We start from the raw sequence: 26,615 nt of genomic DNA, 5'->3' as shown, positions 1-26,615 counted from the left end.
GAAATCCTTCCCCCTCCTTGCAGGGAGCAGCTCTGCCTCCCAGCAGCTGCCTCATCCTCATCCTCCTCCTCCCCCACTTCCCCCAGTTGCTACAACAGCTCGTCCCCACGGGGCGCGCCCAGGGCCAGCAGAGGGCGGGCAGCGTCGGAACTACAACTCCCATCAGCCCCCGGGGGGCGGCGCCTCTCGCGTAGGGAGGGGCGAGCGGGGTCGAGGCGCGGGGGTTTCTGGGAGCTGTAGTTCCCGGTGGGCGGCGCGGCCGAAGGGCTGAAGGGGAGGCGGGGAAGGGCGGAACTACCGCCGGGCGGGGGGAGGGGAAGCGGAAGCGGCGGTGAATGGAAGCGGCGCGGCGCGTGGGCCGGTTCATTCCACTCACTCAGCCGGCGGGCGGGAGCGGAGGCCGGGCTGGTGGCGGCGGGAGAGGGAGCGGGCCGGGGCTAGGCCGGGCCCGGGGCTCCCAGCCGCGGTCATGCGCCCGGCCTTGGCCGTGGGGCTGGTCTTCAGCGGCTGCTGCAGCAACGTGGTGTTCCTGGAGCTGCTGGCCAGGTGCGGGGCCGGGGCCGGGGCCGGGGCCGGGGCCGGGATGTGGGGGAGGGGCGGGCCCCGCCTCAGGAGGGCTCGGCCTGGGGTGTGGGGGAGGGGCGGGCCCCGCCTCAGGAGGGCTCGGCCCGGGGTGTGGGGGAGGGGCGGGCCCCGCCTCAGGAGGGCTCGGCCCGGTGTGGGGAGGGAGTGCCTTCCAGCTCTGGCCCGCCCCCTGCCCAGTCTTGCCTCTAGCCCCAGCTCCTTCTCCCATCCCCAGTTCTGCCCCCAGTTCCTCCTTCAGCCCAAGCTCCTCTGCTGAGCCCCCAAAGGAGGGCGCGGACAGAGTCCATGGCTGGGAAGATGGGGTGTGACAGGAAATGTTTGGGCACCGCTGGTGTAATGGGTCGTGAGGGATCTCCCTTGTGGTAGAAGACAGTGGAGAGCTTGTTGTCTGTACCCGAGCCTGATCTCCAAAAGGGAGCATTGCATTAGGATGGCAATATGGGGAGAGTCTGTTACTCCAGAGCAAAGGAAACCCCTTTGGCTGCAGGGAGGGGAGAGCGCTCTGTGCAGTAGGTGTGTGTCATTACGCCCATTGTATGGATGAGATAAGTGAGGCTCAAAGAAGCTAATGGCCGGTCTCGTTTCCTCCCTGGAGGTGCTGATGTAACCAACTGGTGGCTGTGTGTCCGCTCTCCCTCTGTGCGGATCAGCTAAGGATATGAGTCGTTACATCTCCTAGCTACAGAACCAAGGCTGTTTAGCTCTAGTTGTAGCTTTAGAGGTTCCCGGTTCGGTCCCCAGTGTGCCCGCCCAGAAGGCAGCCGTAGCACTAACCCACCCACTGAAGTTACTGGCAGTTGCAAGTGTTTAGCACGTCTGAAAAATCAGGCCAGGTATGTGACTTGCCCGCGGCCGGCTGGCCAGCATGTCCGTGTCAGAGCCAGGTTCTCTCGGTTTACAGACCAGTGCGTTGCAGTATGGTCATCCCCAGGTGTTCAAAAATCAGGCCAGGTATGTGACTTGCCCACAGCCGGCTGGCCAGCATGTCCGTGTCAGAGCCAGGTTCTCTCAGTTTACAGACCAGTACGTTGCAGTATGGTCAACCCCAGGTGTTCAAAAATCAAACCGTCAGCCGCCAGAAGTTGTGATTGACTTCATCTCTTGATTTTTCAAAAATATTATTTTTTGTGTTTTTATTTGCCTTCTCTTTTTGGAGCCTTTAGGGTGCGCTTGAGTCATGTTTTCAAGCTTTCCTCTGCGAACTTAGGGTCTTTTGTGGGGGCGTTAAATGAAAGCAGAGATTTTAATGTATTCACATGACTCCAGGAGCTCGGGCACTAAACTAACACACCAAGTGTCATGGGACTCCTGATAAAATCATGAGACTGGCAACACTGCTGTCCCCCTATGCAAGTCACTTCCCCTTTCTGTGACTCAGTTTCCTCATCAGTAACATGTCAGATTTTACCTACTTAGTCCATATTGAATGTCTGTACAGTGATTGAAAATGCAAATCCAAGTATTATTAGTGTATGGCAATGTTTTATTAAGCTAGCGTTAACGCTGAGCTCAGATCTCCCTATTTAAAAGATTGAAAAACTTCAGAAACTAACTTTAGTTATCAAAAAAGCAAGCAGCAGAAAGCCAGAAAATTTCAGTGTCAATGCTACAATCAAAAGAGAGCCAAACTAAGAGTGGCAATACACGGTTTGGGGACCAAAAGGACTTGGCAATGCCTTGAGAAAAAAACTCTCCAAGATGAACTTATCAATCAGTAACAAACAGGGTCAGCTACTCATAGACCAAGCAGAAGAATATTTTACTTCCAGTTGTATAGTGTTAAACCAGGCCTGCATGTTTTGGCCGCCTTGCACAGTCCATAGAAAGACACATTTTACAAATTCTTGATTAGCCAGCAGCATACTGTGGGGAAATAATTTCTCCACCCCCTCAAGCTTCCATGTGCCATCAATGAGAATCAGTGTCATTAGACACACACCTACCAGTCTGTGGTATTGTTGTAGCTGTGTCAGTCCCAGGATGTTAAAGGGATAAGGTGGGCGAGATAATATCTCTTATTGGACCAACTTCTGTTGGTGACAGAGATGAGCTTTCGAGCTACACAAACCTAACAGATTTGTTTTCAAGCCTTCTAGCCCCTGGTCAAGCAATTAAGGTCCCTAAATCAATGAGGCTCTATGTAGAGTCATGAAGATCTGGTTGCAAGAAGAGAGGTAACTGTGGTGGCAAAGTCACGCTTGGGATCAGAAAGACATCCATCTGAATCCAGTTAAAAAACCAGAGCTGTGAGTTTCATGTTTGAAACTTCACCTGAGAATGCTGCAGGTAAATCATCCTCTCTAAATGTAAGATGCCAACATGCAGCAGACTTCTTTAAAGATAACAGGGAAAAAAAGGACTTTTTCCATTTTAAACTGGGCTCGTGCTTTTTTCCTTTATGATGTATGAAGGAAACCGGACAGGTCTGGGCACACTGTGATGGACCCTGTATAAAAATGTACATAATGTGAGAGAGAGAGGCTATAGCCAGTCCCTTCATGACAACTGATAGAAATCCATCTGGGCAGAATTGTTGGAACAGCCATTTGAATGAGATGAACTGAACGAGCGAGTCCATTATGCCAGGGCTCCCAAACTGTGGTCTGCTGTCTAACGATCTGCAGAGAGCTGGCTGGTTACATGGTGTTGGCTATTCCATTTGTTTCCCGCTGCAAAATTGCCTTAAGAGATTCCTGCTACCCCTTTCAGACCGCTGCTATAGTTCCCAGACACTAACAGTTATGTGATTGGGAATGGGTGGAGGATGGCTGCAAAGTTGTTCTCTGTAATGAGTTCTAGCCCACACTATGGAGAAATCCTGCATTTTGGACTTTGAATTTTCTCTTCTACGTGGCCTGATACAATCTCCTAGAAGGCAGGAAGAGAAGTGAAGCAAAAAAGGATCATAATCTTCATGCAGTAGCAAAATGAGAGACCCAGAACCACCCAGCCTTCTGGTGCCTCACAATTTGTATATCATTTACATTTATTAGGGGATTATTGTCCTAACTAAAGAGAATCGCCTAGCTGAGTAGAGTTCAAATAGTTAATGAGAATGAACTGGTATAACTAGGCTCTTAGCCATTTTCTCTAAACCTGCCAAGGTGTTAGGTTACTGTTATATTGGTGCGGCTGGCTAGTCAGTTTTTCTTTTGGGTTTGTCTTTTAAAAAGTGGAAATAGCTTTATGTCAGCGCAATTTAGAGCCGGGCTTGTCCCTGATTTCTTATTTTACGTTTGGAGCAATGATACAGAGTCCATGTGGCTCAAGATTGCATGAAGGGGAATGGATGAGGATGACCAAATCCTAGTCTAGTCAGAGACCACTCTGTCAAAAATGGCATCCCCCCAGACTTTTAATTCCTGTTTCCCAGCCCCTCCCAGGTCACTCCACACCACTAGAGGAACATTGACCAAATGTAAAGACCAAATAGAGACCTGCAAATGGCTAGCTGGACACATTTGTCTACACATTCCTGTTAATCGAGTTTGCACCTTAGACACAACTGGACAGCAAATCGGTGAAAAACGCATTCTCTCTATTCTGAAACATCACCGTTTTAGCTTGTCTCAGCTAGTGCTCAGATTGTTCAAGAGTCCTTCGCACTGGTTTCTCTATTGCATCAGAGGAGTCGGTGGTTTTCAGAGACTCAGACAAGGGGAAGTGTCAACTCAAGTTCATTTGTCCCCCACAATTATAAAATAGCAACAGTGAGCATGATGCATGCAAGTTTTAGGAGGCATACCAGGCTGTTTCTTGCATCAGAGCTCCCACCCAGTCTAAAACGCCAGCAAATGCCCTGTGCCAGCTGCATGCTGTCCTGTCCAAGGCATCAGATTTCCTTGGGAGAAGACAGGGAGGAGGAATTTCAGGCTGTTGGCCTTAACTATTCTGGTAGACACACACGATAGATTTATGCAACAGGTAGTTGGTTCACGTCACGTCACAGTCACGTCCTTGTGAGTATTTGCTTGCTTGCTTAGATTAATTACGGGTTCTCTGTTTGCTCTCTGAGCTTTAAAGTTCCTTCTAGACTTTATATGTACTTCCCGAGTGTTACATGCTTCCAGATCTTGTGGTGGGAACGGGTACGAAAGGGGACGAGTATTGGAGGAAGATCACAGTGATGGTGATCCAGACCCCAGAGTTAGTAATGACCAGGGTAGAGAGACGACCTGTGGGGAGGAGAAGGACCTTGAAGCGGGGGCTTGAATCTCAGGGGTTGGATTGTGTGTATCGCTACCAATAGTTTGTGGAAGCCCAAAACTGGAACAAGAAAAGCTGGTTTCATTCTAGTTGTTCCTGAATTGCCTAAATACCACTTCATGAAACAAGGTGGGTGAGAGGTAATTGTCTCGCTAATATCATGCGACCAGCACAGCTACCACAACACTAAATATGCCATATCCACCAAACACTTAATGCTGTTGTCTTGTCTAATCTCCCGAGCTAAGCAGCTTTGGGCTAGATCATTTCAGAAATGGGAGGTCTCAAGCAGACACCTCGGCGCTACCATAAATGGTGTTAGCAAAGCATCATATGCTTACTCTCCTCACACGACACTAGAAGACCCAGAGCGAACAACTTCAAATGAAGAGCCAGGGTGAGCCATCCACTCTTGCATAGCATCAAGGTAACACAGTGATATACAATAACCCCGTTCAGAAATGAATGTTCAAGGCACACCAAACTCTAAAGTCAAGTCTGTGTCCGGCACACCAGGCAGAACAGCAAATAAATAATAAAAACGCCACAGCAAATAAGTGATGCACAAAAACAGCATCCTATCAGACTGCCTTCGCGCAGTGGGAGACACGGACTATAGGCAAACTCATCGCCGTTCTGTCTCCTTATCAAACCTGAAGTCACTACGGCACACACAATTCTCCTTGCTGGGGGGGGAGGGAAAGAGAATGAGCCACACGTGAGAGATGCATTAAGCAATGTGAATAACATAAGTGAAAGAAGCTCAGAGATACAAGGATGAGGGCAGTCAAAGAACCTATACAGAAGAAAAGGATATTCTGCTTCACTTCTTGTCTGCTGAGTCATGTCTCCGTGCGCTGTTAAATAGCTGCCACGTTGCTCCCCAGAGGTTGCTACATTCCGGTAATGAGTGAAGGGAGCCCTGTGAATAGTTTGCATATGAATTTACTGTGGAGGTGCCTGTATTGCAGTGATGAGGGCTATATAAGAACCAGACTAGATAAGCGTGTCTGGTGTTGTTAGAATGGTAAATATTGGTAAGTGCTCTATAAATGTAAGCAATTGGCCGCCTCTTGAGTGCATTCAGTTGCAATATACCTTGTGTAATTATGTTTCTCCTTCTCTCTCTCCCCCCACAAATCCAGAGAGTTTCCAGGATGTGGGAACATTGTGACATTTGCACAGTTCTTATTTATAGCAGTGGAAGGCTTTATCTTTGAAGCCAACTTTGGAAGGAAGCAGCCGACCATCCCAATAAGGTACAGTAGACTTAAATGTTTAGCTGGACTTGAATTGACTACATATCTATTATCTCTTACTGTTTAATAAAACAGCTTATCATTTATTCTGTCCACACCCCATTCCTTTTCCAGAGTTAGCAACACCTGATTCAGAGCTTGTCATGCCTGGTAAAATATTAACTCCTCATTTATTTAGAGCTATTAATAGGAAACTGCTTTCAGCATTTTCTGTTTTGTTACAAGGTTTGCCTGTCACCTTGGCGTGCGCTCATTTATTAGGGTTACGTTTCGGGGTCTCTGTAATTTTATCAATGTGCTGCTTGTGTCACTTGTGTTTCTATGTGGAGCTCTAGTTCTCTGTTCTGCAAGTCTCTGCCTCCCAATGGAGCTACCCTGCAGGGCTTAGTTCTACAGGGCTGGGTTCTTCCAGCCTCTGAGTCAGTCAAACACACACACACAACGCAGAGTAACAGAGCACATCTGAGCAGGCAGGGTCGATCAGCACTTCCAAGCGGACACCCTCATATGCCCGACTCAGCACCCTTCCCCCCACTGTTATGTCACACTTGTCCTAGTAGTAACCCCTTTGATGAGCAGACCCCACCGGATTTTTAGGAGTTAGAGGGATCTTTGGCTTAGGTAAGAGGAGCGTTGCTGCAGAGCAAAATAGGGAAGCCGAGAACATGAAAGCGTAAACGAAGTTCAGAGAGAGTCTGACAACCAGCTTGATTATAAAAGTTATTTTATTGCCAGGTATATAAAACTTATGATTCTAGTAGTAATAGTCATACAAGAAAAGACAAACAAATCAAACAACTACAATATCACACGGTGTCAATTGGGGCATTGGGGAAATCTAGCCCAAGTTTGATTACAAAAGTGAGGTTTGGAAAGTTACACCTGGAGTAAGAGAGAGAGATCAAATTAGAGGAGGGGGTGGGGAAGTGAGCTTAACCAAAGAGCGAGCAAGAGAGAGAGAGTTGGGCTCACACCGTTCAGTGCTGCTTGAACCGGTCGAAGGTTCCCAGGTAGACAGCCTGTTCAGCTAAGGGTCCAGCATGCTTGAGACAGGCAGAGCCCCCAACACGATCAGTGAAGGTATTTCAGTCAGAAAAAGGTGAAGTCCCAGTGGAACTGGTGCAGTGTTTGGATCCAAGCACCAGAACAGAATTTTGAACTTGTGTAGGGGTTTTTGTAGGGAAACAACAATGGTTTGGGGGAGAAACACTAGATTTGTTCATGGGTAAACGATGGCTCAAGGGAGTATACCAGAGTTGTGTTGTTTTAGGCTGATCATTCTGGGCTGTGGGTGATGTTGCTCCAAGGGAGCTCACAATGCAATCAGGCCGATTCTGTATTTTGGATACCCAGGAAGGATTCATTCCTAGAATTGGTCTGATAACTGCTGAGCTGGGTGTGTGCAAGCGTAGGTCCGTTAACATCTGCAGCAGAGATCCCCCATCATGCAGTGCTTCCCTGCTTCTCTGGTCCCAGAGTTCAGTGCGGTCCTTGCCTTGTCAGCTCTGTTCTCTGCTCTGAATACTAATGGAGATGCCTCCCTCTCCCATCTTTGATGCAAATGAGACTAGGGGAGTTGCCTTAGTCCTGTCACCCTTGTCTGACAGGGTTTAGGTGTGCCTCCCTCTGCCTTTTCATTGCTTTTTGGAAGTCTTTCTTCTAATCGGTTCTGGTGGGGGCAGAGGTGAGGGGTGGGGGGGGTCCTTCATGAGTCAGACAGGCTGGGTACGGTGCCAGGGTTCCCCAGGAGCACAGAGCTGACAGGTAACAATCCTCATGAACATGTTAGTAGCTGTTTAGTAAGTGTTGCTTTTAGGGGACTGGATCTCGGGGGTTTGGTAACTAGAGGGACCCACTGGAAATCTGTGTGTAAAGAAGTCTTGCAGAATTCTTCTTTTACCCCCACTTACCCCCACCACCACTTATTCTGTAGGGGACAATCCTGCATTGGCAGCAGCGTGGCCTAGAAAACCTGCCGGGCTTTGCCCCCTCTCCTCCCTGTGACTCGATGGCCTGTGTGAAATGACTTGGTTTCAGATGGGTTCCTAGTGGATTGTTACATTTCAGACCATTCGCCGTTGATCCCCTTTGTTGACAGCCTCCTTACAGAGGCTGTGGAGACCGGTAGAGTGGAGGGAGCAGATCCACTAGGGGGAGTGGTAGATACGCTGGAGGGCCGGGGTAGGATACAGAGTGACCTAGACAAATTAGAGGATTGGGCCAAAAGAAATCTGATGAGGTTCAGAAAGGACAAGTGCAGAGTCCTGCACTTAGGACAGAAGAATCCCATGCACAGCTACAGACTGCAGAAAAGGACCTGGGGGTAACAGTGGATAAGAAGCTGGATATGAGTCAGTAGTGTGTCCTGGTTGCCAAGAAAGCTAACGGCATATTGGGCTGCATTAGTAGGAGCATTGCCAGTAGATCGAGGGAAGTGATTAGTCCCTCCTATTCGGCATTGGTGAGGCCGCATTTGGAGTATTGTGTCCAGTTTTGGGTCCCCCACTACAGAAAGGATGTGGACAAGTTGGAGAGAGTTGAGCGGAGGGCAACAAAAATGATGAGTCTTTTGCTCCAGCCCCCTAATGAGGATAGGCTGAGGGAACGGGGCTTGTTTAGCTTGTAGAAGAGAAGAATGAGGGGAGATTTGATAGCAGCCTTCAACTACCTGAAAGGGGGTTCCAGAGAGGATGGGGCTAGGCTGTTCTCAATGGTGGTAGATGACAGAACAAGGAGCAATGGTCTCAAGTTGCAGGGGGGGAGGTCTAGGTCGGATATTAGGAAAAACTTTTTCCCTAGGAGGGTGGTGAAGCACTGGAATGGGTTACCTAGGGAGGTGGTGGAGTCTCCATCTTTAGAGGTTTTTAAGGTGCAGCTTGACAAAGCCCTGGCTGGGATGATTTAGCTGAGGTTAGTCCTGCCTTGAGCAGGGGGTTGGACTAGATGATGTCCTGAGATCCCTTCCAACTCTAATATTCTATGATTCTATGCCTGACTGGGTGGTGGGAGCATTGTTGTGCGTAAGAGAAGGGAGCCTGGCGCCACCTGGGCTGTGCCTGCCCTGAGGATGAGCAGAGAATTTGAGTCGCTGGGGCCTCCAGACTAGCCTGACCTCCCAGGTGTCGACTTGCTTCGCTGACCAGCTCCTTGTTTCCCTTTCAGATACTACCTGATCATGGTGGCCATGTTCTTCACAGTCAGCGTAGTGAATAACTACGCCCTGAATCTCAACATCGCTATGCCGCTGCATATGATATTCAGATCGGTGAGTACCTCTGCCAGCCTTTCCCTCTGTGCGTGCATGGTGGCATCTCGGCACAGAGTGTCCCGGGGGAGCAGAACAAGTATGTCCAGTGGAGGAGGAGAGCTTCAGATTGACAGAGAGCTTTGTAGTAACAGTATGCTGTGCAAAGGGAGCAGTTTTTTTAATGAAGAAAGGATGGCCTTGTGATTAAAGCATGAAATCAGGGCTTAATATGCATTCAGTTCACAGCTCTTCAGTGGATGCCCTTTTAGAGCTTGGGCTGTTCCCTGATGGCCTCAGTTTCTCCATCTGTTAAATGGGGATAATACGACCACCTGACGGGTGATATGAGAATTAGGTAATCTTTGTGAGGCATTTGCATATTACAGGGAGGGCCACTGTAACGTACACCTGGCTGTCAGGGCTGGGAACTTGTTTGTCTCCTCCTTATCCCAGGGAGTATCAGGGCCTGGAGAAGCTTTCTTTTTACAGATGGGGAAACTGAGGCATGGAGAGGTTGAATAATTCACTCAGGGTCACAGAAGGAGTTGGTGTTAAAGCTAGTATCCAGACTCAGGAGTTCCTGGCTCCCAGCCCTGCACTCAGACTGTGAAATAACTCTCTTCTGATGCATGTAAAACCCCTGCATTTCACTGGTAATTTGACCTCTTCGTCTCAGCTTGGCACAGGAGGGGATAGATTTGCAAAGACTGCCCACTATGAATGCAGTCAGAGATCAGGATGTTTGAGTTTGCATGTGCCACCATTCAGTAGCTATATTTTGGTGGTACCGGGCCTGTCAGCAGCATGTCTGAAAAGTAGTTTAAAGTTTTGCCTGCCTTTTACATCTCTCGTTCCCTAAAGCTTGCAAATTCACTGAGGTGTTTGTATGGCACTCGGAAAAGCACAGAGCTCTTGTCCAATAGGCGAACTGTGCCAAAATTAAACTACTGGCCTGGAGAGCTGTATTACCCCAGTGAGCCGTGAAATTTACTAACAGGATCCTTTGGGTAAGAAGATATCACCTAATCTAGGAATTCTGGAAGTTGAGCCCCACTTCAGGAAAACTAAACCTCTCTCTCATCAGCACCACCCTGCCATGTTAAATGCCCACACAGCATGCACGTGCACACTTGTAGTCCTCCATGCCCTCTTCAGGGGTGCACCTCACACTTTAGAAAATGCTGCCCCAGTCTGTCTTACTCTTACGAATTGTAGTGTCTGCAAAACAAGTGGCAAGGTAAACTTACATTAAAGCAAAAAGGAAGCGTGAGCTGGAGGATCGGGAATTGCACACCAGGCTGTGGAGTAACCTTCCATGAGCAGCACATCTTAAATCTAGACTGTTTAAAATAAAAAAAGAGGAGGATACCGTCTAGGAACCAGTCCTGCACTGGGCTGGATGACCTAGTAGTTCTCTCACCTGAATGTTGACATTCGTGAACCATCCCCAGACAGATAGAAGGTCTAGGCTTATTTCCCACTATGTTGATTCCATAAACTCCTTTGGGCTTGTTCTCTGCCTGAACTGCCCTTGTAATTTGTATCTGTTTTAGCTTAAATATGACAAGGAGACAGCCTAAATTTCCCCGCTGCACCGCAAGTCCTGTTACTTTTTGTTCTTTTCTCTGGGTCTATTGAGGATCGGTCCCTCTCTGATTTCAGTCTCTTTCCCTCCTGATCTTGATGCTGTTATGTCTATTAGTGAGCTGTAGTTCTCTGTTCAGAGCACACGGGATTTCTTGTTGAATGTGTTTCTTATTTCAGGGAGGGTGCCTGACACACTGACCTTGTTTTGCTTTTCTCTTTCCCCGCTCCCCCAGGGCTCTCTAATAGCAAGCATGGTTCTAGGCATCATCATTTTGAAAAAAAGGTAAATTATACCTCCCCGTTTAAGTCAATAACGTACATTTTTCTGGTGACGTGAGTCATTGTGGCATCTGATAAAGTAAGCCGCATTTGGCACGCGTGCAAAATTTTTCCTCTGCAAAGCACATCAGCCTGGATCTGTCATCCCCTGTGTAAATATTATCCTTCTCTTACTGATGGGGAAACTGAGGCACTGAAGGTAAGTGACTTGCGCGAGGCCAGGGAGGGAGTCAGTGTCAAAGCTGGGATTGGCGCTCCAGCTTTACCTCTCTAAAGCAAACCTGCTGCTTTGCATTTCTGTAGCATTGTCTTTCTGAGCACCCCTGAGCGATAGGGACATAGCTGAGGAGAGTTGGTCCCAGGTTCCTGCGCGTGGGGCTGGCTGTGCTGGAGAGGCAGAGTGAATATAAGTGGCTGAGGAGCAGCAGAGAAGAGGCTGCTTTGTCTCTCAGTAGCAGCTGGAGGAGCCACTGTCACTCCCTTTGCAACCACCAGCCTTCCAGCGAAGGCCAGGGCAGGACTCTCTTCCTCACGTGTTCTTCAAGGAGCTTCTGATTGGGCTGCTATAGGACCATGTGGCTGGTTTGTGTAAAGGGCAAGCTTACAGCTAAGCGAGCTCCAGATACTCAGGCTGACAAGCTGTTGGCGAGCCAGATCTCGAGACATACTTTTGGCCCAGGGGGGTTATATCAGGGCTGGGTATTGCAATAAGAGCTGCTTTCTGCTGACCTTTCTATCTGCATGTGGACGTCAGGGAAAGAAAAGTAAATGGTTCAAGCAAGAGAGTAATCAGAAGGACATGATCTTAAGGCTCCCTGTCTTGTGACCTGGTGGGGTTAGGAACCCTTTGATCCTGGACTAGCTCTTAGAAAGAGAACACTGAAATCTCTGAGCATGGAGAGGGCTAGAGCTGAAGGAGTTTTTCTTGGATCTCTTCTTCTGTTCAGCAGTTTCCAGTTAGTAGTTACTCCAGATGTACACCAGGGTAACTGAACAGAATCAGGCCTAATACATCTGCAGTGCAGCCTTGGGGGAAAGCTCCCAGGGTGGAAAGGGTGCTGAAGTTTCGCTGTTCCTCTCTTCCGCAGGTATACTGTATCTAAATACACATCCATAGCCCTGGTGTCTGTGGGGATCTTTATCTGCACTTTAATGTCTGCAAAACAAGTGGTAAGGAATGCTTTTAAAATGTCTGAGTCTGCACGGCTGTGAGCCTGTTAACAGTAGGAGTTGCCACTCATTCATTAATCAGGCAGTTCCCTTTGTCTGTACCAGTGGGAAGAAAGTACACTGCATATTTCTTTTGTCTGTTTCCCTAGAGATCTCATTCTCTTTCCCACAGTCAGACACCTGATTTTTGCTGGCCTTCACGGTTTTTTTTTTTTTTTTTTTTTTTTTTTTTAGTTCAAGGTGCCTTTTATGACATGCTACTTGGTTTTTGTTTGGTTTTTTTTGCTTTTCCGAGGAGCACACTGAATATCAAGTTACTTTCACCTGCAGAGGAAACAAAATAATTGGGGGGTTAATGGATAAAATTATTAGCTGTTGGGTGGTGATACTGCTTAGACGGACAGTGGCTATCTAAAACCGTGCTCTTAGCTTCCAAAACAGGTCACTTTTCAGGCTAGAATTTTCCAGGGTTGGTCCCTAAACAAGTGTGGTTTTTTTGTTTTTTTTTCCCGGTAAGTTTGATCATAAACAGGATGGAAACTTTTTGCGAACAAGGAGAGTGTGGTTTGGGGTGAGGAGAATACACACGCAAGTGTTTAACTTTTCTTGCTTGCGGTTTTTTCTTCTTGGTTTAACAGGTTTAGCATCAAAGCAGATAAGGCCAGAAAATTGAAACTAACCGTGGATCTAGGGCTTACAGAATGCCCCTTCCAGTCTCTTGGTGAAAACTGGCTTAATTTGGCCCAGTTCTTAGGGCTTGAACATTGTGTAAGCCCTCTACAGACTTGGGGTGATGACAACGCTTTGAGATGTTGCATTCCTCAAGCATCTTCAAGGAGACTGGACTGTGCTGTGTATGTAGGGCTAAACTAGCTGTATGAGGAAAATATTTGTAAGAACACAGGACCAGAAAGGACCTCCTGGGTCATAGAGGCATGGGTCACCTCCTGCTATCACAGGCAACTGTAGAGAGGAAAAACTTACAAGATTCTCATGCAGCCCTCCCTCATTCGTTGTGCAGTAACCATAAACAGCTCTGTTGCGCTTGCAGTTACTGCACAGTGACAGCTGTTAGTAGTTTAGTCTTCCTCCTTCCCGGTTTGCCTAGTTAATGCTAAGTTCCTGCAAAGGTCTGAAAATGGCTAAAAGCAGGAAGCAGAATAATGGATGGTCCATCCCAATAACTCACAGTGGTTTGGACACCTGGCTGGTTGTAAAATGCCCCTGTACACTGATTGCTCATTTTATACTGTCAAAGCGTTCAGACTTGGGCTATGCCAGCATGCTACTTTTTGCTATTATTGGTAATTGATTTATTTGTTTCTTTCCAAATACAACAAATATCCCAAAGTACCAGCTGTATCATGACACAAAAAGTCAGTCAAGAGTTAGGGAAAAGGGAGGAGAGGGGAAGTGACGTGTGTCTTCAGCCAGCGTGTTACTTTGAAAAGGGTGCTTTGCTGATCAGTTGTCATCTTGCATTCGTAACCCAACAATTCCACTAAAGCAAGTACATGGGATGGCCACATACTTGCTTTAACCACTGAAGAGACTTGCAGGTGCAGAGGAAGGAGACTCAGGGCTGTCCTTGATACACTAGGTTTGAAACTCAATCCATCAGCTGTTGGGAACAGAGACACAAACTGAATCACTGGTCAACTTACTCACTTGGAAACTGCCAAGCTGTTGCCGTTATAATGATCTATCTCTCTTCTCCCCGCCTTCCCTAGGCTTCTGAATCCAGCTTAAGCAAAGAGGACGGACTCCATGTCTTCATGTGGTGGCTGTTAGGTCCGTAAGTGCCGGGGCGCTAATCGGCTTTGCAGTTAGATTGGTCAAAGCTGCTCTCATGGGACTAATCTCCGGGCCTGCAGTTGTGCTTAAACTGCACAGCAGCAAAGAGCTGTGTGACACCCAGCTACAGGGATCAGTTGCATTCCTGCTGGAGTGGCTGTTGATTTAAGCAGAATCGTGCTGTCCCCTTTTGCCCTGTTGATACAAGCCTATCACATTGCAAAAAGCTGCTTTCAACCAGCTGGTCCTAGATAGTATTTGAAGTGTTTGTGAGGGGTAGGTTAGTGATGGATTAGTGGGTTAGTGATGGTCTCTTCCCAGATTACTTCTCAGCAGGGAATTTGAGAGATTCGGGGTATGTCTATGCTGACGGTGGCGAAGTCGCCGCCGTAAGATTGACTTATCTGGATCAATTGCGCGGTCAGTGTAGACCTGCTCAATTAATCTGGAAGCCGACGTACTAAAGCCACCTCCTCAAGTGGTGCAGTGCAGTGAAGACGGCATGCAGAAGAGAAGCACAATAGTCAATGGGCGTTACGCAAGCTACGCAGAGTAGCTTGCGTAACACCCATCGACTGCCGTTGAATCGCCGGGTAAGTGTCAACCAAAACCTAACATTAAATCAAAAAGGGCAGGTTCTGATCTCCATTGGACGGACGCTGCTGATGTACCAAGAGTAGAATCGGGGCCGAACTCTATAAAGCAGACTTCCTGTAGGAAATACGTGGGAGAATAACCCAAGAAACGATGGCTTCTGAAAATATTGCAGCATCCAGCTGAAGCTGGGAAGGGGGAGTAAAAGAACTGCTTAGAGATCAAAGGACAGTCTCAGTCCTGCTCCACTGATTTCAGCAGGTTTAAACCAGGGATGTAGTTGACCCCATGTGTTTGCCAACAATATTGGTCCAATTCCTCCCTTCAATAGAGGGACCTTCTTCTTCACCCAGGTGCTGCAGACAACGCCAATAGAGAGTAGTTGCCAGCAAGCTGGGGGTATTGTGGGGGTGTGACGGCACCTGCTATTTCCAGGCTTCTCTTTTTTGGCTGCTTTCAGGTGCTTGGGTTGATATCTTGAGGAACCCAATATTATCCCTAGTCTCTCTGCCTGTGGGATTGGAACTTCGCCTGTGCTCTGCCGGGGCGGGCTTCAGATTTTCAAAATCAGACGAGGGGGTAACAACATCTAAAGCAGCTAAAACACTTTGACTCTGGGCCTTAGGTGCTTAAATCCTACTGACCTGCCATGCGACTTAGCGCCTAAGTCACATGGGTAAAATACTCAAAAGCACCTCCCATCTTAAGTTGCAGCACCAGTCTCTTGTGAGCTTTCCCGTTCTCTTCCCTTTACAAGTCAAATCCTGGGGATCTGCCTGAGCTGATTGATTTGAGGTTTGGTAAGCTCTGGGGCCGAACAGGAAAGCTGTTTTTGTGTTACAGGTATCGCAGCACTGACCTTCGCCCTCCTTATGTCTGCCAGAATGGGGATCTTTCAAGAGACCATCTATAAGCAGTTTGGAAAGCATTCCAAGGAGGCTCTGTTTTACAATGTAAGCCGCTGCTGGCTTTTTTATCTCAAATCAAACAATTTCTTATATACGTTTCATCCACTTTTCCAGTCTGCTCTATGCAATAGAACCATTGACCCGACTGGAAACCGTTTTAGAGAGAATCCAGATCTGAAAGTCCTGATTCTATTGTCAGAGCCACACAGGCAATCCCTGGTGCACTCGGCACTAGAAAATGTTTTGTAGGGAATCATCCTGCATGATGATTTTATAATAGGTCTCTTCCCATCTGTAAGTCCTCTGATACCAGGTTACTAGACTGTAGAGGGTAGGGGAAACGAAGCCTGCATTGACCAAAAACTGTCCCCAAAACTCTTGCTTGGGTGTTTGGACAGGGCTTTTTGAACATGAGGACTGGGTCAATGAATGCATTTCATCCTGTCATAATGCCACACTGCTCTGCCGAGAATGACTGATCACTTAGACTTGGGGTAGGAGGGGTGTGGATAAGCTGTCCGTGAGGTCAGCTTATACACGGGCAGCCTGCTAGAAGCAATTAGTATGTTAAAGCATTTGTCCTTTAATAGTCATTGCAATGCACGCACGCTGGTTCCCTGATGGGGATTCTCTTCGTAGTGTCAGTTTAAAGCTCTGCATCAAATTTCTCTCTTGCCCTAGCATGCTCTGCCCCTCCCTGGCTTCCTTCTCCTCGCTCCGGACATCTACAGCCATGCTGTTTTCTTCAGCCAGTCTGGTGAGTTTTCTTTGTGTAAGTCGATGCTCTTGTCAGTTTCCTGAAGTGAAGGAATATTTGGGTGAAACAAGCTGGTGTTTATCAGGTCAACCTAAGTAATTACAATGCTCCTGTCTCAATGTAAGTCTGTGAATTGCTATGGAGAATGTTTTAACCCAGCAGTGGGATTAGAAACTCTTTATTTAAGTTCCCAACCCTGGTAACACACCTGTGCTTAACTTCATCTATTATCAGTAGCTCTGTCAAAACCAATGGGTCTGTTTGTGTGCATAAACTTACTCATGTGCATAAGTGAAACCCGAAAAACTGGTGAACGTTATTGTTAAATAAACCCCAGCTCATACACAGATCCCCAATTTTATCCAACAACCAAAAATTTTTCTACAGGATGTTTTGTAAACAGGTTCCCCTGTAATGCACAGTTCATCTTCCCTAGTCAGTAGCAGCCATTTACAAACATTTTTATTTTTATCTAGGGGAAAAGCAGGGCTGTTCTTCCCCATTCAGAAAATCAATTGGTACAGATTTCATTCAAGCATTCAAATAAGTGATGCCTTGGCCTGGGGCACAATGAACACAGTAGATTCTCTGGTTGAAACTGGCGTAACTCTGAAATTGGAATCAACGAAGCTACAGCGGCTAACAGCACCTGAGGGTTTAGCCCATTACACATGCAAAAATGACAGAAATGTTTTCCTGCAGCTCTTTCACACACACTTCCACAGTCGGGTATCGCCAGCACACTGTTGCCTTTGTGAAATTTCCTTCCCTCCCCAAAAAAACATGCCGAAGCATGTGCAAACGGGAATTCATGTTAATGCTGCTGTCCAAAAAAAAAAAAACCCACCCCAAAAAGCTGCTTGATAATGGACCCCTTTGAGGTTGAGAATTCACAAATGCACGGCTCTCATTTTGCTCATCGCGGCAAAAGCTTTGCCCGGCTTAGGTGTATAATGCAGTACAGTGGCACGTACCAAGCAAATGATACTACCTCACCATGAGGTTTCTGTAAAAGTCTAGTTACCCCACTAGATCAGAACCAGAACTGGGCCTTTCCAGATGGGAGGGAGCCTGTAGAACAGTGATTGCTGTCCAGTCTGCTTAAGAAGGCCATTGATGCTGAATGCCTGGCGGTCTCCAGTGCTGGTGGTGTGTGTATCCCTGACACAGGCACAGCACGGGCAGCCGCAATTCAAACTCCGCACAGCTGTTGTGCAGGCCTCGCTGAGTGAGGAGCAGTCGAGGGGGGGTTTCCCCGCTGAGGCCACCAAGAAGAGGGCTAGTTGCCATCGTGTGGGTGTTTGTGCTGTTAGAACCAGGGCTGAGATCAGACATGGACCTTTCTTCTTTCCTTTCTCCTCCAGCGCCATTCCAAGTCCCAGTGATCGGGCTGACCTTGCCCGTCATGTGGTTCTACCTCGTCATGAACGTCGTCACCCAGTATCCTTCAAACGTGCCGGCTGCAGAACCAGGGCAGGCGGTGGGTGGGGGGTGAATGTGTTGAGCAAACTGGGCCGAAAGGTCAGTGGTGTAAATCCTGCCTTGCGCTCTGAATTCAGAGCGGATGGCCCGGTAGCACAAGAGACGCTGTCAGCTGCAGAAGTGGAGTGGATGTGTTGTCTCCAAGAGACCAAGCAAAGTTTACAGGTGAACTTGAGCTGACGTACGATACTAACAGAGCAGCTAAACCTTTACGATTAGTAATAATTGAAAGGGTGCGCATGCAGCTGGACAGATAGGCGGAGAAGGTCCCCGCAGGGAAGTTCTTACAATCTGAATTCAGGCAGAATGCCGTGAGTGAAGGCCACAGAAGAGATGGGGGCCCACGCCTTTCCGTAATGGCGCCCTCAGGTTGCTTGTTTGTTATGAATGCACCTCGGTGATTCAGGGATGAGACCAGACACTCCTGCAGTTTGACAACTAGTTCTGGCTTGCAGTCATTGTAAGCTCTCCCAATCTCTGTGCAAGGATTGCTCTATTCTGCTCTGGCAACTTCTGCATGTCTGGGTGCAAAGCAACAATGGTTCATCGAGTACAGTGTCATACCGCAGCAAACCCATCCTCCCTGTAGACCAGCAGACCCTCTCTCTGACAGCAGCCACTGCAGGATATTTCAGAGGAAGGTTAGAAAGAGATGAGGACACCTGTGCCTATAGAATCTGCATCGTGTAGGCGCAGAAGCCAACCTAAGGTCCTGTCTGTGCAGAATGGCTTGGCGACTAACTAAATAATGCAATGATGGGGGGGGGGGTCTGTACTTACCTATGATTGAACTCGGCCTTTATGCTCTACGCTTATTGGGCCAGAGGAAGGTGGAAACATTCCTGTGAATACAAACACTCTTGCCTATCCCGAGGAGGGGGGAAGATGAATCAGTGAGAAACTTCCCGATCCCCCAGAAAAGACAGCTAACTGTCCAAATTTGACCACCCCTTTGTCTGAGAATTTTTCACCCGGCCATCGGTTCTTACTTCACTGTTCCCTCCAGCCCTCAGCTAGGAGCCCTTCTACTGATTCCCAAGTCCCTGGGCAAAAAATACCTCCTTAAACACTTCACTTCTCTCCTGTACTCTAGCAGGGGGGCGTGGAGAGGAAGAAAGGACTTCACTCCAGCTGTATATCGCCTTATGCCCTGCAGGACTGATAGCTCTTAGATTTAGCCTCCCTGGTTGTGCAGCAGGTGCTGTTAGCGTAACCATGCAGCTTTTTAACCCTTCTTTAATGTGAGTTGTACTTACTCCTCGGCTGCTCTAGTGTGGTCTGCTTGGTTTTGAGATTGTGCTGGCCAGATTGTCAGGGGTCTCTGGCGGGTGTAGAAACCAGAAGGATTATCTAAACACGGCAAACAGCGGTGGAACCATTTTAAGGGCTCCGAAGAGGAAAGTGAATTTTCTGCCTCTCTTTAAAATTGACTCTTTCCGGGCGGGAGTGGATCTTGAGTATTCCCTTGCGGATGGTGGAGTTGAGTTTACTCAGAGCTAGGGCTAGACTTAAATAATGTGGGGAACGAGCCTATGAGCTCTCTTATGCTGGAAAGTGCATGGTCGTGATCCTGAACCTCCTAGGGTTTGCCATTCATTGAAGGAATCTCCTATCACCCTTGTGTTGGGAGAGCTGTGAAGGTGAAGGTGTGACGTTGGTAGGAATTACTCAAGAGCCTGCAAACCCAGCTTCCTGGAATGGGGCATGGAGCAAAGGAGCAGAAAGATCTCTGAGCCGCTCTCCGTTGGCAAGTTTGGATGGTGGAACCTGGGGGCGGGGGACGGGGTTAGCTTTGAGGTGCCTTTGGACAGGGGGTGGGCAAACTACGGCCCGCAGGCCGCATACGGCCCATCCGAACTTTTAATCAGGCCCTCCAGCTCAACCGATGTGGCACCGCGGCGGCCGCTCCCCCTCCTAGCCCCACACCTCTCCCCACCACGTGGGCCCAGCGGTGCCCTGACTGGAGCCGATCTGGGCCCCAAGCAGCGCTACACGGTAGCAGCTGCCCCCACGCAGCCCCGCCCTGTCCTCCCTCCGCCCCTCTGTATGGCCCGCCATACAATTTCTATATGCAGAGGTGGCCCTCGGGCCAAAATGTTTGCCCACCCCTGCCTTTGGAGCTCCGAGGGGCAGATGAGTTCACAGATTGTTGGTGAGCAGAGCACGAGGCAGCAGGAGACACGTTTGCGGATGTCCGTCGTGACTGTGACCAGGGGCAGTGTCTGTACAGAAACCATGAAACAGTGGGAGGAAGAACAAGCTAGATGGGCAAATAAATACTTTTAGTATCGGAAGGACATGAGCAAGCCCAGCTTCCTTCAGGGGCGAGATGCCAATGCAGAACCGGGAAGGGCGACGGGGACAGAGGGCCTGGGGGTCGCTGCGGGACTGACGTGAGTTTAGCAGAGCTGAGTGGAGGTCCCTGCCTGGAATAGCAGAGAAAAGGAGGTCAGGACTGAGGGGTCGTCAACACTGCTTTCCTAAGTGCTTAATCAGCCCACTGGACCTGCCCACAGCCCGTGTCGTCAGGCGCCCGCCCCCCGCCTCTGCTTCTCCCCAGTCGTTGCCACAGTTCCCTTAACTCTCCCCGTCCAGATACGTGTGCATTCGGGGAGTCTTCGCCCTCACCACGGAGTGCACCTCCCTGACCGTCACCCTGGTGGTGACTCTGCGCAAGTTTGTCAGCCTCATCTTCTCCATCCTCTACTTCAGGAACCCCTTCACGGCCTGGCACTGGCTGGGAACCCTCTTCGTCTTTGTCGGGACTCTGATGTACACCGAAGTGTGGAACGGCCTGGGGCCTCTGCTGGCCAGACAGAGGAAGGAGGCCAAGGAAGAGTAACCAGCTGTCAAAGCAAGGACCTTTTTTATGGTTTTATAGGGCACACAGAGGAGCAGCTGGCTATGCCACGCCGATGGGGAACGTGTAGCCTCCATTGGGAAAGCGCTGATAGCCCGACGGTAATAGAGGGAGTTTAGAATTTGGCTCGCAACCCTTTTATTTAAAAAATGGCCGGTTTTAAATTTTGAATACTGTAAAGGTAACGTGTGTCTGTTAGACGTTGGCCCCACACTAGCCCCTGCCTGTGGTGCTGGCGTCCCATCCTTCCTCCCCGCCCCAGAAACTGGTCTGATTTAACCCTTTCGCTACCGTCCGTTACTTTACCAGCAGCGGAAGGCTGAACCTGGCCCGCTTGAGTGGCACACGTGCTTGTGCCCAGACCCGCCTGCGGCTGCTACTGCCCGGCACAGAGTTGTAAAGTTCAAGTACCAAGCATGGGCTGGCTGTCCCCTTGGACCTCGCTGCCGGGGGCATTCAATACAGCTGTCACTCCGTCTCTTCCAAAGTCTCCTGATCCCTTTGTGAAATCCTCTGCCGTTCTTGGCTCGCGGCACATGGCCGCGAAGGCTACATTCTGCGCCGTCACAGAGCCTGCCCGTTCATGACACCGCATCGCGCGCTCTTTGGGGAGCCCGGGAGTGTGAGAGTCACTGAGGTGGGAAGACTTTTCAAAGGTCAGTTACACGGTTGTCTTGGCCTCCTGCTTCTTTGAAACACGGACGTACGTAAGATCAGGGCTTAACTCAGGATCGCTTTGCAGGTCACCTTTTAAAGCGCAGGTGACAAATGGCACCAGGAGACTCCGTCTTTGTCTCTCGGTGATTCCTTGTCCGCTGTGGCCCGTTCACAGGTAGCTTTTCCCCTCCTAAGTGCTAGCCTCGCAAAGCCAGCCCTGAGCCACAAAGAATCCAGCGGCCCCTGAAAGGTCCTGCAGGCCAAATTAGAGCTTCTAGAATCAGAAGGTGCCTCTTTTACATCCCTTGGCAGAGGAGAGCCACCCGCTTGGCTGACGCACTCAGTGAAATTGGCAGGTGTTCCCCTGACGGGCTCAGTTGACGTCAGCCGCATTGAAGGCCTTTGCATGGCTGAATGTCGCCCGAATCCCATTTGCTGCTCAAGTCTAACCTGTAGCTTTCCCTGTCGTCGCTATTCTTTACCTCTCTGCTGCCGCCTCTTGAGCTGCTGCATCAGCCACGTGTGGCGTTCCTGTGGCATCAGATCCACTAAGGTGGGTTCCGCTTCGTGTCGTACTAAATAACATTGCGAGGTCCAGCCGCCAGCCTTTCAGATCCTCGCTTCCGTCTGGGTGCGTCTGTTCCTTGTGCAGTACCACTTCTCCCCACCTGTTACCATGTATACAGCCAACCCCCAGGCGAGTTTTGGACGGGTGCATTCTAGTATTTAGCTGCACGGGCACAGACAAGTTCTGTGCACTGCAGTACACCTGGCTCAAGCAACGTCAGGGAATGAGCTCGCACAGGGACTGTGGCATGTAGAATTAATGGCGACAGCATTCTTTTTTGTCCTTTCTGGGAGCAGAAAAGAAATAAATTTGCAGGAATAACCCCACAAGAGAGTACTTTTTTACACTGCTGGGACTCTGCTTGTGGGTGAACGTTAAGAAGCATAAATGGATCTGAACACAAAGCCAAGATGTTCCTGTATTCCGTTCATTTTACTGCCTTCAAGCAGTTTCCTGAGCACCTGACTAGAATAAGAGTCGATAGCGGAAGAGGGAAAGCTGTCATAAGCAGCTCTGAGTATGGCAGCCTTTGACTGTCTCAGCAGAGAACGTGGACTGAACTAGCCACTGTGGTGACCTTTAGAAAAAGTCCCCGTAGGTCACAGCTGGTGTATTGTGGGAAAGCTTGCAGTGCCACTTCCTGGAACTGTTCCGTGGCCAGCCGGGTGCCACGCAGGTAGCCAGATTAGATCCCCTTTTTAGCTGTCTTGACTTTGAGCAGCTGGTCAAACTAATTTACAGCCTCCTTTCTTTGCTATTTAAAGTGTCTGGTTGTAACACAGACCGATAGGCCACTCCATTCAGAAAGGGGCATAATCAGACAATTTATCCTTTTCACGCTCCGTTGTTCCGAGCACTCTTAAGTTGGATAGCAAGACTTGTTCCAGTGACTGCATCTCTACTTTTTCAGATGGCAGCAGCACAAGCAAAACACCCTTTGTTACAATCCGTGTTCGAGTGGCTGTTCGTGCTTCCCTGTGGCTGTGAAGCCATCCATAACAGGATGGAGTTGGCATCTGCTGACTCAGAGCAATATCTCTGAGGAGCAAAACTTACTGCCTTTGGGGTGGCCCAAACGACACATGGTTTTCAAAGGGTTTTCTCTGGATGGGGGGGAGAACAAACCTTGGATGTTGACTGGAAGATCTATCCTTCCCTCCCACAAATAACTCAGTTTAAACCCTGCTTCAGCTCGTCGGCTGGTGTGTACATACTGTGAGAGAAACCAGCACAGAAGTAAGACTTCCCCCTTGATCTTCCTTGCAGGGGGAAAAGCTGTTTACACAGAGCAGGGTGTGCAGCACACACAGAATTCAGTGTTAGAACAGCAGTAAAGCTTGTCGGACAAAGAGTGAAAACGTGGCCTGGGGCTGAGAGATGGTGAAGGAGTCCAATCCAGCACTGACCTCCCTCCGCATGGATCCAGTTTACACTTAGCAGTGAATGTGGCTTAAGTAGTTCGGGTCGGCTGTTCCTGGCCACGCAATAGCGTGGCGAGTGTGAAAGTGAATGGAAGAGTGTGTGTACATAGACTACCCTCCTTTATCAGCCAGATGGCGTGTGAGCTCCTGTTCCATGTGATGCCGGTTTTTTGTCCTAGTCTGTATCTGGATTTTATTTGAATGAAATCACCATGGTAGTTTTTACGGGCATCTCTGTTTACAATACAGTCCAGGTGGTGCCGTGTATGCTCCTCACCAGACACAGGTAGCACTGGCTTCCCTCCTGCATCCTCGTATCGCTATGTGATCGTCTCATGAGATGGGGGCGGGAGGAGGAAGGCAAATGCTGGGGCAACCTGGACTATCCAGAGACACTCGGTCAATGTCCCCCTGGTAGGGGGCGTGGACTTTTTTAAAAAAAATGTACACTTGAATGAGCGACAGTGATTTAGCACAGATGCAAATAGACACTTGAAAAGGCCAAACGCTGAAAATCTGAAGCGCTTTCCGAATGGAAATCGAGATTTGAGAGTTTGGTTTTTTGGTATTTTTTTGTTATTAAAAAACAAATCTGCTCCTGCCTCTCGGCTTTTATTGTGACTGCTGCCCGTCACTTTTCCAGTTGTCTGTTCCTTCTCTCGAACGCTCTTTGCTAGTGGAAGCAGCCCAGGTACCTGCTGCCTTGAAGTCGCACTGCCTTCAATGGCTGGGCGTCAGACCGGGCTCCCTGGTGTTAGGGCTAACCTTCCCCAACGCGAGCAGCAAACCAGACCTAGCTTTTGCGCTTGACGTCCTGCTGCGGCTCAGGCCAGGTCAGGAGCTCATGGTCAATGCTGGCTTGCAAACAAACGTGAACATTGAGTAGCCACAGCTACAAGAGCGACCCAGGAGCCCTTGACTTCCTGCTGCTGCCAGATCCAGTGCTGCGGGACCTTGACTGTACATGCATGGCAGGAGGATGGCGGATGGCAGCTGAATCAGAGCTAGAGTTGGGTGGTGGAGCCTTTTTTTGAGTTTTTTTCCAGTGGGGGTAGAACTCCCATCTCTACCTGAGGTGAGTGGGAGCTGAAACCCACAACCTGCCTGCCGTTTTCTTTGCTAGCGCGGTGGGCGAGGCTGATTTGAAAGCTAATGGCTCTAAAGTAAGACTAAGACCAGGGGCTACTTTTGCTGGTTCTAAACACAGATTTAACACAATCCCTCTGGGGTATTTATATCCCCTCTATTACAGCGGGGCCTGGATATCTCCTGCTCTGCCAGGTGTCCTCAGAGCACTCCTGTAAGCAGGACAGGGCTATTCACCCCGTTTTGCAGATAGTGAACAGAGGCGCAGAGAATCAAACCCTCCACCGATCTCCCATGCACGCCCACATGGCCTGTGCCAATCCCTCCTACCTTCCCTGTGCTCACCCCAACTCCCGCCAGGATTGCCCTCTAGTCTCCTGGCCTGCACTCTCCGTGCCAAGATCACCATCCCACTCCCCCCTTCTCCCCCCAATTCCCCATGCTTGGGGCAGGTCTAAATCAGTCTGCTAGAAACCAGCAGGGGAAGATAGGTGGATTGCTCCAAAATTGCCCTGTTCTCTACATTCCCCCTGAAGCTCTGGTATCGTTCAGGGTCAGAGACAGGGTCTCGAGCTCGCTGGTCGGACTCAGTATGGCAGTTCTTAATCAGCTGTTCTGTACATGCGGGGGGAAAGACCAGAATAGAACTAAGATTTCCAGCTTGCGTGTGGGTAGAGCTTAGGAGTCTGGGTTTTGGTTTGGTTACTTTTTTTAAACTTGCCCCAGAAGCTCCGTCTTGCTGTTGTCGCTGCCAATAACACACGAGGACTCGTTTGGTATCCCCACATCCCATCTCCGGTGTCCTATCTGCGTCTGTTTAATTGAGGAGCGCCGTGGAGCCAGTATGATTTTAGAAGGCTGGCCACCTCACACAGGAGCCCGGGTTCGCAGAAGTTGGGTGCCTAAGGTTAGATGCTGAAGTCCCCCCTAAATAAGTGGGCTGGGGTTTAGAATGGGGGCAGCTGGGGGGCGCAGCCCATCTGAAAATCAGGCCTCTGGTTTATATAGGCAACTAACGTGTGAAAACCCTGGCCAAGCAGTGTATGGCAAAGCCTCCAATCCATGGTGTTCAGTGCTGCTGTTTGGCGCTCGCTAGCAAATGACTAAGGATACGGTTCTGGCACGGATTCTGGGACTTTCTGGGAGTATTTCTGGGGCAAAGCTGGAGCCGCAAGCTGACTGGCGGCCAGCCCCGTACCCGCCACAGCAGCTGACCGGGGTTGGGTCGGCCCCTGCCACAGCAGCAGTGACAAGCCCTAGCACCGCTATTTGTCCCCTCTCCCTCAGGGTATTTTTAGTAAAAGTCAGGACCAGGGTGCCGGCTCCAGTCAATTTTTGTTCATTGCCCATGACCCGCCCCTGACTTTTACTAAAAACACCTGTGACAGAATCTTAAGCTTGCTAAAGAAGACGTAAAAGCAGAGGCCGGAGACCTGTCTCTACACTGGTGAAGGCTGTCACTTTATAAAGGGGTAATGTGCTAATGAAGATACCTCCTCAAACCTGGCCGTCATTTCATGTTTAACATCCATACCCATCAAACCCACATATTAGCCTTTAAAAGCTGCACGTCGTTCTACAGCCGTTATGGAGAAGATATTTCTAATGTAACAAATCGTCTTTCTCCCCTGTCACCGCGGAGGTCTGATGAATAAATCCCTATCTGCGGGGCTCATCAAAGCGAGCGGTTTGAGTGTGAAATCTTCGCCTTCTGCCAAGTCTGTGCTTGTGATTATTAATGACTTCAGTCGGTCTTCAGCTGTTCGTGGCCCTTCTCACTGTCACGCCGGGTGGGTCAAAGAAACAAGGGCCTTGTAAAGGAAAAGAAAAATCTTAAGGTTCCTGGGGAGATCGGACTAAATCCAGGGTGCTTTTCAGGTGTAAAACCGGCTCCTGTCACTCAATTAAACCCGAGGGGGAGAAGGTGATTCTCGGTGCTGTAAAGATGTCTTCATAAATCACACCGAAGAATGCGGTTCATTTTGGCAGCGCCTCTTTCATTACAGTCAACGTAAATCAGCAGCTGCCGGGGCCAGGAAGGTAAAAAGGTGAGATTTACTGACAAGGGAAATGCGGGAGCCTGTAGCAGCTCAACACCAGCCAGGCCGTCTGCCCCTGAACCGCGCCCACAGAACAGCTGTGCACGCGCGTCTTC

The 26,615-nt window shown here is 49.3% G+C and overlaps 1 protein-coding gene across 1 annotated transcript; it reads left to right on the top strand.

Moving 5' to 3' along the window:
- Nucleotides 1-415: 415 nt before the first annotated feature.
- Nucleotides 416-23,974, top strand: SLC35B4 (solute carrier family 35 member B4). Its single transcript, XM_067534920.1, has 10 exons — nucleotides 416-546; nucleotides 5,937-6,050; nucleotides 9,213-9,315; nucleotides 11,118-11,167; nucleotides 12,252-12,333; nucleotides 14,064-14,124; nucleotides 15,565-15,674; nucleotides 16,311-16,386; nucleotides 17,751-17,826; nucleotides 20,464-23,974. The coding sequence occupies exons 1-10, from the start codon at nucleotides 470-472 to the stop codon at nucleotides 20,708-20,710; spliced, it is 996 nt and encodes a 331-aa protein (XP_067391021.1). The 5' UTR covers nucleotides 416-469; the 3' UTR covers nucleotides 20,711-23,974.
- Nucleotides 23,975-26,615: the final 2,641 nt, after the last annotated feature.

This window comes from Emydura macquarii, unplaced genomic scaffold (assembly GCF_026122565.2).
Source record: "Emydura macquarii macquarii isolate MOO-44397 ecotype Brisbane River unplaced genomic scaffold, CSIRO-AGI_Emac_v2 contig_3470, whole genome shotgun sequence".
Taxonomy (NCBI): Eukaryota; Metazoa; Chordata; order Testudines; family Chelidae; genus Emydura; species Emydura macquarii.
Note: the sequence above shows the minus strand (reverse complement) of the source record. Positions and strands in the feature narration are given on the sequence as shown.

Bases quoted from the DNA above. Each gene is read 5' to 3' on its own strand.
- SLC35B4 (XM_067534920.1), top strand. From the start codon at position 470: ATGCGCCCGGCCTTGGCCGTGGGGCTGGTCTTCAGCGGCTGCTGCAGC. The intron at 547-5,936 runs GTGCGGGGCCGG...CCACAAATCCAG, and splicing joins TTCCTGGAGCTGCTGGCCAG to AGAGTTTCCAGGATGTGGGA. The intron at 17,827-20,463 runs GTATCCTTCAAA...CTCCCCGTCCAG, and splicing joins GTCATGAACGTCGTCACCCA to ATACGTGTGCATTCGGGGAG.